The 12718-nt window shown below is 41.9% G+C and overlaps 1 protein-coding gene and 1 long non-coding RNA gene across 2 annotated transcripts in view; one reads left to right on the top strand and one right to left on the bottom strand.

Annotated features, from left to right (window-relative positions):
- Positions 1-12718, top strand: part of LOC105683956 (A-kinase anchor protein 200-like) — a 44026-nt gene that overhangs the window by 27915 nt on the left and 3393 nt on the right. Inside the window, exon 5 of the mRNA XM_025746595.2 lies at positions 10077-12257. Coding sequence (XP_025602380.2) covers positions 10077-12257 — 2181 coding nt within the window. The remainder of the gene's footprint in view (positions 1-10076; positions 12258-12718) is intronic.
- LOC125500055 lies at positions 6652-9450 on the bottom strand. The gene is made up of 2 exons (XR_007277224.1): positions 7058-9450; positions 6652-6916 (listed from the first exon to the last, which is right to left on the bottom strand). It is a non-coding gene; the product is annotated as an uncharacterized LOC125500055 (long non-coding RNA).

The raw sequence follows: 12718 nt of genomic DNA, 5'->3' as shown, positions 1-12718 counted from the left end.
TTTTTTTTTTTCTAAACTTCTGGTAAACGGTTGAAGAATTTGTCTAACGTCAAGTTTTCAGAAAAAATAATGAAAATCCGACCTCGAGGTAGTTTTTAGACGACTCACTAAATTTTTTATCCGCGCATGTATTTGTTGTTTTAATCGCGAATAACTCGTTTATAAAATAGTGGCGATGGGGCGACGCGAAATTAGGTATCGCAGGCTACTCCGTTTAATCCTATCGCTTTCTTCTTTCCCCCCAAAGTTCGGATCGGAAATAAAACGAGTAGAAGAAACGGCGGAGAGAGTTCTGCTCAATCTTCCGGTGGTAAATGCAGCGGGTAGAAACGTCGTCGGAATTAGTCTAGCAGATGCTGCCTTCGTTGGAAGCTATCGAAAGCACGAGAGAGAGAAGCCTCGACCCAACAGAAATATATTGAAATCTCCTTCACCGTACACAGTTCCTAAGATTTCCGTTACGCCGCGTTCCTTTCCGTTCCGTTCCATTCCATTCCATCCCATTCTTACTATATTCCGTTCGGAATTCAACGGAGCAACTCCAGCGGGGCGCGTACGCCCGAGGGTTTCGAAGTGATTGAATTTCCCGTACCGCATTTATTTTCATTCATTTTACACCGTGCCCTCGCTGCGAACCAGATTACCCTCATTCCTTTCCATTAACTTCATGTTTTACATCGATCTCTCGTTCCTATAACGTACCGTTATTGTTTTCTCTCTATAATCGTAGCTATTCCTTCGGTAATATTCAAGTTTTTGAAAAATTTCTAAAATAATATTGCTACAGGAGCTTAGGAATTCCGAATCGATTTATCATTTTGGCACCGTTGAGTGGTGCAGTTGCACGTAATATTCCCCTTTGGCATTCGTATGAGGCGCGAGTAGTTTTCGGTGTCGATAATTTGACACACGTGAAGATAAATAGATAGCGCTAAGCGAAATTGCAGAACTCTATCGCTCGTGCGAGAAACAATAAAAGATAGGAATGCGCGTGCATAACTTCGGCGTCAACCCTCCCCCACGGGGATACCTTCTCGTCTTTCGCATTCCACGAGTGCCGTTGCCAATTCCGAAGAACACAATGAGCGACCGAGCCTAATGCTGGCGTTACAACGTTTACTCACAAGCTAACAAACTGCACGTTCAACGCCTCGACTGTACGTACGCCTATGTAAACCATTCGTCACATATGTATGCAGAAAATGTATTATATCCGATCCTGACGCAGAACCTCGTGTTCCCAATCCGATGAAATGATCTTTAATTATATTCAGCGTATGAAAAAGAAAAAAAAAAAGAGGAGTTGATATTTCAATCAATTGGTCATCGTATCACGATCGTACGGAGTGAATGTAAACGCGCAGTCCGCGATGTCGTGGGAATTTTTCATTAATGGATTTTATAATCATCTTTCACGGAATCCTGAGAATCTCGTGCCACCTACGGAATGCGTATAGTATTAATTCTGTATTACGGGAATATTATTCATACGTAGAACGGCGTCGCCGCGCACTCCTACGATAATAATTTATTTTGGTATCGGGAATCGGACGCGGCATAAAATCCGCACGACTACTGGTGCGCTCGATACAGATATCGAATACTCCGTTCGGAGGGTTCCGGAGAGAAAAAATATTTACGGATAAGAGAGAAAAATAAATAAAAATCGGCGCTACGGGGGACTAAGTACATAAAATCTCCGCTAACTCTTGGACCGGAAACTTCCTACATCGGGTTATACACACTTAATAATCCTGCTGAGATTTAACGAAAGAAAAAGAAGTTCTTTACACCAGCGGCGGGTCAAGATTAGCTGAGATTCGTTCGGCCGTATCGATTACCGCGCAACATTTCTCTCGCCGTTATCTTTCTCTCCACGGTGCTTTCACGTGAATGTAACCTTGCCGAGATTATTGGCTTGACGCGTTGTTGGAGAACGGCCGAAAACACGCGTAGCCAATTCCCGAGGGGTTAGCCAAAATTATTTACCCATCGATTTCCGGGCTTTGACGAACTATGACGGATCGTCGATAAAATGTCTCCTCGGCTAACAATGAGAAGAAAGACGGACGAATACCTTTTTCACGGATAACGTGAGGCATTGAATCGGCGTACATGAATCATAGAAAATTCTGGCCGCAGGCGTGTGTCCTGGCGAATCGGAAATAGAAACCGAACTTTTTTTTTTGTTTCCCTCCGTATCCGGTAGGAACGAACTTTTTTTTTATTTTCCATCGAATAGAAGATCACCTCCGGCTTGAACTTTTCCGTCACCCTCCCCACCCCGTGCGGTGAATGAATGCAAATTATCGAAGCTCTTCGAAGGCGTCATCCAACACCTCGTCGTTGTTCGATTCTAGGGCTATAGATTCGAAGGCTCGTCGCGATGCGGTGTGAAGTAAAGCGGATAGAAAGAACAATAGATTTTGTCTGGGGGGATACGTGTATAATGCACTTCTCCGAGCTTTCCAGACGGAAGAGGCGACGCATGTCTCTGTACCTTACATATTCCACGTATGTGTGCACTCGCTATTCCGCGGTGACGTTCTTCTGCGCTCCTCGCGCACTCCGAGAATAGAATCGCCGAGGTTGTGCTCTGCCGCGTGATTTTTTTCGTCTTCAAATTCTTCCGTCATTTTTTTTTTTTTTTTTTTCTCTTCCTTTTTTCATTTTGATTCATTTTCTTTTTATTATTTGCATCTGTTCGGGGATGGAGGTTAGCTGCGAGTTTCGCGGGCCCAGGAAGCGTCGCGCTGCCTTTGGCTTCATTTCTTCGTCTTTTAGTTTTCGTTTTCGTTTTCTTCATCCGCAATTGACCCCCCGCCTCTCGGTTCATTTTAACCAATGGTACATCGAGTCGGGGGAAGATTTTCAGCGACTCTATATAAAACCGTATGGTCAAACTTGAAAGACTCCGAGTCAGTGTAACGCAGTGTTTCGTAGAAGCGGTCCGCGTGTGAGGTACTTGTTCGATATTCGTAATTAAGGAGGGATAAGAAATTTGAAAGAACAGAAAATACGATATTCTGATATCTGATCGAAAAAAATCAGCGTTTCGAGGTTTTTCATACTTATTTTTCTTCAAAATTCATCTCACGGTATGGGTTGAACGAATAAAACAATAATCGCTCCGGATAAACCCCTTCAGGGTTGATTTACCATGGATCGCAAATTAAGGGATTCGGAATTCTCGAGTGGCGTTTAAATCGAATTTAACAATCAATCCAGGGTATTCGATATTACACGCTGGAATTCAGTATTACAATTTTCTTTTATTAATAAAATTGAAAAGAAAGAGGGAAAAAAATCGTGGGCAAAGTTTGTCGGTCCAACTGACTACTTCTTCTTTTTTTTTTTTTTTATATTTATAACACGCATTGAATTTCCGTAGAATCTATCGAATTGGTTGAAAATCAAACGAAGATCGAGCTCGTCGAATCGAATTGTTTTTTGAAAATCTGCTCCGATAGCCGCCTAAAAGTAACCGTTGTCTCAGTGGGTGGTGCGTGCGAGGGCTGTTCTTGATCCTGGACAACTGGTTTCGAAGATATTATGGAGTCCGTCCTGAAGGTAGGCCGGACGATAACCGGCGGCGTATGTCGCGCCGCCGGAGCAATGGCTCGCGGTGCTCGTCGTATTTTGGCCTCGGTCCCGCTGCTAGGGTTAGCAGCCCCCGTTAATCCTCACGAACCTGCACCTACGAATGAAACCTCCACCACGGTACGACCCCCATATCTATTACCAAATCTCGCCTTCCAATGCGGAGAGTTCCCACCCATATTACGACGTCTTGGAAGACGCTGGGAGGATCTACGCAACGCTTATATCTTTTTTTAATTAAAAAAAAAAAAAAAAAAAAAAAAACCCCTGACGAGACAAGAAATAATTCACCTTCGTTTTTCGATCGATTAACAATGCCGAATTTGATCTTGAGTTGATGTGACTTTTTCACTAACACACGTTTGTCGTTTGAATATTTTTTTAAACCCAACACAATACATGGAATGCACACAACTACGCAATTATTTCACTCGCTCAAGTTGTTCGTTTGGAACAGATATTTTTTTTTTTTAATTTTTTTCTATAAAATTGCGATGTAACTCGATCGGAGCTAACTGCTCAAAACTTGCTTAATTACTCGCTTAATTGCTCGGAACACAATCTCATTTTCATAACAAAAATTCTACGTGCGCACGAAGAACATGAATTGCTGCACTAGCAGTTCGTATCTCCGTAATTTAATTTGAGACGGAATAAAACTCGTGATGCAGAATTGCACGAAACATCTTCGGTGATTCATAACCCGCTGACGTTTCAAGCGCAAACCCAGTGACTCGAAGCCGACCGGAATAGCCGAACGGTCTTTCAAAATTATATTAAACGCTAACGACCCAAGCGTCAGCTGTTTTGTATCCCTTGATATACTTGATGCGAATTATTACCGCGCCTCAGAATGAATAATCAACGATCCGAAATTCCAGACTCCTCCAACGAGTGCGATCTCGATTCTACTCTGCACCAGCAAAGAATTTTTGCGTAATTTGTACCGTCTACGATTTATGGAACGAAAATGAATTCTATTTCTTCTAAAATTAATATATCTCCTTTTATACCCGTCGTTCGGGTCGAGTCTAGGTACATTTAAGGTGCAGTCGCGTTTGAAGAGTCGTTCCGTTGGTCGCAAGTAAGACGACACTCGTTACGCACCTCGACGAAGAAGATATGCCTTGGCGTATAAAAATAGCGAGGAAAGTTCGCGAATAAAACTAAGACCGGTCGCAACCGTGAATGCTTTTGATGCCAAACTCGAGCCGAAATAGACCTACGGACGGGTCGTCGTCGTCGTCGTACAGGAGATATTCTCATCACTGTCATTCACGGTGTAATTCCGTGGCTTCGAATTCGGATCGTCGGATCTCGTTGAAAAGCGAGAAATCGATCTTGTCGCGATACAATGTACGGTGAACTTCTCTGAACTTGGAACTGTAATTAATTGGCGTCGAGGTACGCGGGGATTTCCGATCTCAGGATCTTAATCAAATAATAATAAAATCTTAGCCATTCGGGACACGCGGGTGCCAACTTTTCCATTAACGACAGACACGCCTCGGTTGTCGCTCGCCTTCCGTTCGATTCATGCGTATAGGATATCTCGCGTGTTGCACGATTCTCAAATCCGTTTTATATACTTTAATACCACCGAAAGCTGGGGGATATATACGTACCTATAGACGTATAATCAATCCTATGTACGTGCATATACATATACACATATACACACCTGTCATTCGTTTAATTTCCGTGAGCACACGACGCTCTTATCCGATTTGTCACACGTCAATCCGATCCCGAATTATCAATTCCAACTAATTAGCGATAGTTTTGACATTCGTATAATTTAAATCGGACATCGTTCGAGATGTTTTACAGATTACATTGATACGATGTTATATCAGATGTCGAATCGGACAGTTCTGACCGAATACACGTGTACATTTTCGTCGGAGTAGCCGATCCGTATGGAAATAAAAACACTCCTCGTGAAGCCTGAAATTCAAAGGTATTTAAATTTCGAGAGGCTCGCCTCAATTTGAAAAAAAAAAAAAAAAGAAACGGATGACTTGGGTCATTTTGATACGTGAAATCCGGAACAAAGGCTATAATTACACGTAGAAAAAAAAAAAAAGAAAAAGTCTTCAGATTAGAATCTATATAGTGGCGCGTAGTTCAGTTAACATTATATATACATCGCGTAGCACGTGCGTATTTATACAAAGGAAGATGTAGTTCTGTTAACGATCTCATATTTTAGCATAATTTCATTGAAATCATCGCGCGCACCTGCAGCCCACGATCGTTGAAACGATACTAACCCTTCTCTGTGTGCACATTGCATTAAAAAGCTTCGCTTCGTGTTCGTTTTCCCTGTTAAAAAAATTAGGTTTGGAGACGCCGAAGTTTTTTGCACTCACTTCATCATATCATGTCTCGAAACTGTAACACCGTTTTTCACAGTCATTATCTTATTTGTGTTAATCGTTTTCATGGTATCCTGGAGCTACTGATACGCTCTAACGAACTGGATAATAATTATAGCGATTAGAGCCTTGGAAAAAGAAGAAAATGATGATGAAAATGTTTTAAGTAAAAAAAAAAAAAAGATCGAAATGTGTAACGAAATATTTTGAATCTGTTGCAACGCAGTAACGCGTGCACTCTGTACCATCGCTGCTCGTGTCATGCGTTCGATTTTTCCTCTTTTTTCATTCCATTTCCATTCAACCTCCGGTATTTGAGGTCTGATAATTGTGCGTGTACAAACGCATAGAAAGTATGGAGAAGGGTATAATTCTGGTACGTCACGCGTAGAACCCGCGGGGCGAAATAAAACGTACTTTCAGTCTGTTGACCCCATGGGTCGCTCTTAGATGTTATACTAATGCATTTTTAACGTCCTCGCGGGATGTAGAAGCTGTAACATTTCACGGTCGATAAGTTTCATGTCGGCAAATAATTTTTCTTTCCTCTTTGTTTTTTTTTTCCCCCTTCTGTCAGTATCAGTTTTGGCGCCTACGGCAGGACGATGATATAAAAATTAACCTAATCATTATCTTTTTTCTTTTTTGTTTTTTTTATAAAATCCTCGGGGGATAAAATTCAAAACTTCGTATCTTTATTTCTTTCTTTCTCTTTGCTGTAATGAAAGCTAAATGCGCAGATATATTTTCCAAGTCTGATACGTTCGGCTTATAATCTCACTTGCAGAATATACTCTAAGCCTCTTTTGGGATTATACGTTGGTGGTGTCGTATTCTTCTTCTTCATCTTCTTCTTCTTCATCATCTCGTCGTCGTCGCAGTCGTTAAGGAGGGCTCGTTGAACGTCGAGTACCTACGCAGTTGCACGTGCCTTTCGTCTACGGACAGTTTTTATTATTTAAATTGTTATTTAACTGCAATGCGAAAATTATATTACTTATACCGTATCGCGCCACCTTACAAAACCGTTGAAGCTGATTATGTATTTCACTTACTGTCATTGCGAACAGCTGACTTACAATTAGGCAGAGAGATCCAGCCGCGTAATCCACTCCGTCACTCCATTGGTTAATGTAATTAACTGAAATTACGTTGGAATGCATTCTCTTTATTATGCGTGAGAATTACACATGCGGAGGAAAAAAAAATCTCCATATATTTTCGCGTCGTTACACATAAGATCTACGTCTCGATTGAGATGGTATAAGTGTATTTGAAGAAGTAACAATTGCGTGTTCGGTAAAAACTTACGAACGTAATAATTATCAAGTATGACGCACACGCGCTCTTACTTTCAATTAATCGTCACGCGATCTCTCTACGCTGATGTATGTTCTCATATAATAAGTATACGTACGAAGACAGGTAATACCTTGTACGTATATTTAAATTTCATTGTTTTGTTGCATGTTCATTTTCTCACGAGTAAATTTGAGGTCACTACCACTTGAGACAGAAATTCAGATGTGGAGAAAAAAAAAGGAAGAGAAAAATGAATCTACGACGCAGAGAATATCTACATCGTGTAAAATTTGCAAGTTTCGACCTCGTAGTAAATTTTTTTTCGATACTCGCGTCGGTCCGTAGACACCACAGACACCGGTGCTGCAGTTCTTATGATATTTGCATTTTATCACGTTATTCTGTAGCAGGTGGATATAATGGCAAATCCTCTTAAAGTTTATGTAGTTTATTTCAGCAGACTCAGCTTTCCACGAGTTTTCTCGAATAGGTTTTAGTACCGCTATGCACACCGCATTCGGGCACTGGTCCAGTTTTCAAAATATGCTCCCCTTGGGTGAAAGCCAATCGTATAAAACGGGCAGGCTCATTTTTTTTTTCCCACGAGTACTTTTTACTGTGTATCTTTTAAACGGTCAGAGTTTTTTCGAAGCTATCCTAATACTCGACGGGAATATTTTACTTCCGATTTTACTGACATTCTATCAAGTAATTTTAAGAAATTTTTCCATGTGCTTGATATACAACCTCGAAAAAAGGCCTGGATCATCGGCTTATAGCGCCTTCGACGATTCGGGGAAGGAGCTTCTTCTCCTTCACCTAACAGCGTTTCTCGTTCCCGTCTGTTGGCTTCATTTGTAAACGCGACACGCTTTTTATCTGGTAAACATACGTGACACAAAATCTCGGACTTTTTTTTAAATTTCTTTCTGGGTTTTTTTCTCCTCATTCTCCGGGATGTTGCCCTTGTTTTACGCGCCAGATATACGATATTGGAACATCTCTTACTCGATCTAAGTGAATTCCGGTTCTTCGATTCTGAAAGTTTGTTTTTCAAGGTCTGAAAAAGAGAAGAAATCATCCGGATACGTTTTCGGTAACGAGTCACGATTTGCATGTATAAAAATACCCGTGGCAGAGTAGACCTTGGACGCTTTTCGTATTTCAATACTATTGGGCTTTAGACCCAGAGTTTTACGAAGATATTTTTTCAAGAATGCTGCTGTAGCAATGCTCATAATAACGAATAGCGAATTACATTTGTCAGCGTTCGACGAAGCGATTTGCGCGTCACAAATACGAGTCAAAAACCCAGCACAGTTTACGTAGAAACTGTGCTGACTATGGGCTCGGTGTTTTTTTAAATAGTCCATTCGTCTTCGTGATTCATAAAACGTACTAAAAGCACGCTGTGCGCGTGCGGGACGAAATCTGGTGGAATTAAAGTTTCAGTCCTCCTGGAATTAGCATAGAATCGACTTGGTTTTCTGCAGTCCGTCTAAATTAGATCCGCATCACCTGATCTCCAGTCTTCCCAACGAGTCAAAACACAACAGTTAAAGGACTTAGCAGTTATTCATTGTCAGTCAATGCACAGTAGAGGCATAGGCAGTATTACGGTAGTATCCTACTGGTGACATTCATGGGAACTCAACAACCTAACTCGTTATTCAATTCAAGCTGAATATTTTTCCTCCTGCCATTTAATCATCCGTATCGTCGTTGTGTCCCCTTCAATAGAATGAATACATTATTCATGATAATCTTAATAAACTTCCATGCTTGAAAAATATCGACTAATTCAGACCATTTATAGCTTGCGCAAGGAACATTGATTCGAGAATCGCGAAGTTTGCTTCTTTCTTTGTTCAATTGAAAATATTCAATTACCTTCGTCCCAGCATTGCGGAGATGGATTGCCGATAACTTCAATTAACATTCGAGAGTATTGTGCAGGGGCAAAATTGTCGGCGAATGTAGGTTCTGTGGAACTGCGATCGGGTGACATAGTGACACTATTGCACTTCATGGCATGACATGGTGTGGCGTGGTTATCACCCTCTACTCTTTTAACCGACAGACCCCATGAATTGCAGCCACCCTCTTATAAAACCCCGCCTCAGATCTCTCCCCTTTGCAATTTTCCTCTCTCCTATTGAGGACACACTGCAGACTCTGTGGATAGTTTTACCCTCACTTCAAGGACTCACTCGTTTTACTCTGTGGAACAACTGTTGGGTCTGGCAAACCAGACGAAAAGTACTCTCCCGTCTTCTACCCTCTTCCACCTCATGTGTATTAGGTCACGACCGATAAGTGGGTATCATCTTCTTCCCCTTGCTTCATTGTCGGAATATCGACTTCAAGTATTGTCATCGTGAACTTTTAAGGGTATATATGAGAGGAATATCAAGAAGATATATTAATCTTCTGATGTATGAGTTTCTCTGTACCATAATCATAATCACTGCCTCGCGTAATCGTCTTGAAACAATTTTATTTCCGAGTCGGTAAACGTTGTATTAACGTATGACTGATTTCAAAGTAGCTTAACATTATTGTTCTTAGCTCTACGACGTAACGTTTGCATTCAGTTATTGTTTTAGCAGTAGTTGGTTATTCACACCGAGTTTGAGACCATACAAAAGAATGGTGATATTGTATTGTTTCCAAGTAATACACTCATTTAATGAATTATCACGAATGCGGGAATATTACGACACCTAGTCTCGAGCATTATTCAAGTGATTCACTTCATTCCTGTTTTTAATATATTTTTCCCGATTTTTGTTTCAGGGTGGTGAAGAAGCCGAAGCTGCAGTTCCAGTCGAGGAATGTTCCGCCGAAGAGAAGACCGGAGTAAGCAGCCCAACCATCGAATCTGCTCCTGCGTCTGCCGAAGTCAAGGAGGAAGACAAGGCTGCCCCTGCCTCTCCTACCCCTGTTGAAGAAAAGAAAAAGGAACCCACTCCTGCCCCCACTCCTGTCCCTGTTGAGGAAAAGAAAGAGGAAATCGAAAAAGTCGAATCTGTGGTTGCTGAGAAAGAGGTCAGTCCAGTACAGGCCATAGCTGCCCCGATAGGAGCAACTCGAGCTCAGCCAATTGCGACACCGTCTATCATTGAGAGGAAAACCAGTGAGGACCTCCCGCCCCCACTTCCTTCCAGCCCTCCACCAACCCCTATCGATCCATCCCCTTTGCAGCAAGCTCAGCATGCCGCTGCTAATGCATCGGCACTAGCCGAAGCATTGAAGGTGCCTGCCGAGGCTGCTAGTATGGCATCACAGATAGCTACAGAGCTCGTCGAACCAGTTCAGTCCGTTGACGATTCAAAAATAATTGTCGCTACAGAGTCTAATACCGTTGAGTCAAGTACCGTTGAGTCGAATACCGTTGAGTCAAATATCGTCGAATCGAGTTTAGCATCCGAATCCCTGCCTGTTGCCGTTACGGATATCCCGAAGGAAATCGAAACTAACTTGCTTGCGGAGACGGCACAGAGTACTCCTGTCCCCGTAGAGGAGTGCGTAAATGTATCGGAAATCGTCAAGTCGGTGGAATCTGTTCCTGAGGAGATTCCAGAATCTTTGATTGAAAATGCTATCAGTGAAGAAATTGCGAGTTTGCCAAAGTCTGTTGAAGAGTTGACAGTCAATTTGGAAAGTGAGTCGCAGAGTATAGTAGAAAATGGTGTGTCTGGGCTGGACTCGGCATTACCAGAAGCTTTGAGTAATATTGTTGCAGAAAATATTGAACCTATAATTGTGGCTCAGGAAAGCGAGCTTCAGAATAAAGGTGACTTGGTCATTCAGTCGGAGGAAGGTCCACTTCCGCTGACTGAAGACGATTTTGCCGAAGCCTTGGTCGAAGCTAAACCGGCATATGTGGTTACTGCAGATGATGAGATGATTAATCTTGAAAGGTCGATAGAGTCGCAAAAAATTGTGTCAGAATCTGATACGGTTGATGTTGTTGAAATCTCAGAAATTAGTCCAACCCCCGAAACTGTACTGCCCGATACGGAATTTGTTTTATTAGAGAAGACAGAAGTCAATGCTCCCGAAGTCACTACCGTTTATGAAAAGCAAGTGCCAAATGAATCTGGTACGCCCACGATAATTGATTTAGTTGAGGATGCCGTTCCGCCTCTACCAGAGTCGCCAATCCCGAACTACGAGAAATCTCAGGATATCGGTGAATTGTTAACAGAAAAAATTAACGACTCGGCTGATCTAATAAATGGCTTGACGGAGGTTGTTGCTGCTTTGTCTATCAAATCGAACGATATAACTGGAAATTTTGATTCTGAAGTAGTTTTTGATCCCATTGAGGAAATAAGGGCCTGTCATATGTCTGCAGAGGGAGTTATTAGTCCTGCAAAAGAATCTCTGCAAGAACTGTCCAGCTCTGTAACAGACATTTTAAATGATATTACTTCTCCGTCCGAGAAACTCGCGAGTCCGACAAATGAATTATTATCGGAACTGTCGACCTGTCCTCTTCCAGCTAAAGACATTTCAGACGTGTTGAACGATCTTCCTGCGCCACCCAATGAAGTGTCCAACGGCAACGTGGAGCCCCTAATTTGCTCGTTGCCAACCAAAGACCTTCCCGATCCTGTCGACAATACCTTGGAACAACCCATTCTCTGTCCAGTTGTCCCCAAAGCACCTTCAGCTCCTGAATCGATTGTTGAAAATGGAAATTCTATTGAAGAAATTCTAGCCCTGAAAAAACCTAGTCCTGCGAATCTTCTACTATCACAAAAAGAATCTTCGCAAACGCAATTAATCGATGACCAGAGCAATCAAGAATTCGAAGTGGAGTCGCTTTCGCAAAGCCTTAATTCGTACAATGATTCGGATGTTCAATTGAAGGAGAGATTAGCGGAATCTGAGGGAATAAATGGAGTGGAAAATGGGCCCAGTTGTCTATTGTTAAGTGCTGCAACAACCGCTGTGCCGGAGAACGCCCAGGTGACTAAATGCACATCCTGGCATGATCCAATACGCCAAGTATTGATGGCAAAAAAAATTTCACCACTTGATTGACAACTGTCTCTGTATGCGCTTCAACATTCTGTGATAGCCTGAAGTATCTAATTCCTGGGTCCCCCTGTTGCTACACATTCCTTCATTATCCCGTATCGATAGAATTTAACATATTCCTCTCTCCTGTCAGCATCACGCGAAGATCGTATTCATGACATCTCAAAATTTGCCATAGGGCTTGTTCTGGGGGTTCAGCATGACGATCTAGGCAACATATGAATATATTATGGATCAGCATGTACAACATTCATTATAGATTTATATAGGATCACTCCTTCTCAAACATTTCAAAATGCATTCTCCTTAATATTATGGGATAGAAAAACTGAATAGCCAACAATGTGTCAGTTAGTCAGTCAGTCACTCGGTTAGCCAGTTAGTCAGTC

Source organism: Athalia rosae, chromosome 2 (genome assembly GCF_917208135.1).
Source record: "Athalia rosae chromosome 2, iyAthRosa1.1, whole genome shotgun sequence".
In the NCBI taxonomy this organism is placed as follows: Eukaryota; Metazoa; Arthropoda; class Insecta; order Hymenoptera; family Athaliidae; genus Athalia; species Athalia rosae.
Note: the sequence above shows the minus strand (reverse complement) of the source record. Positions and strands in the feature narration are given on the sequence as shown.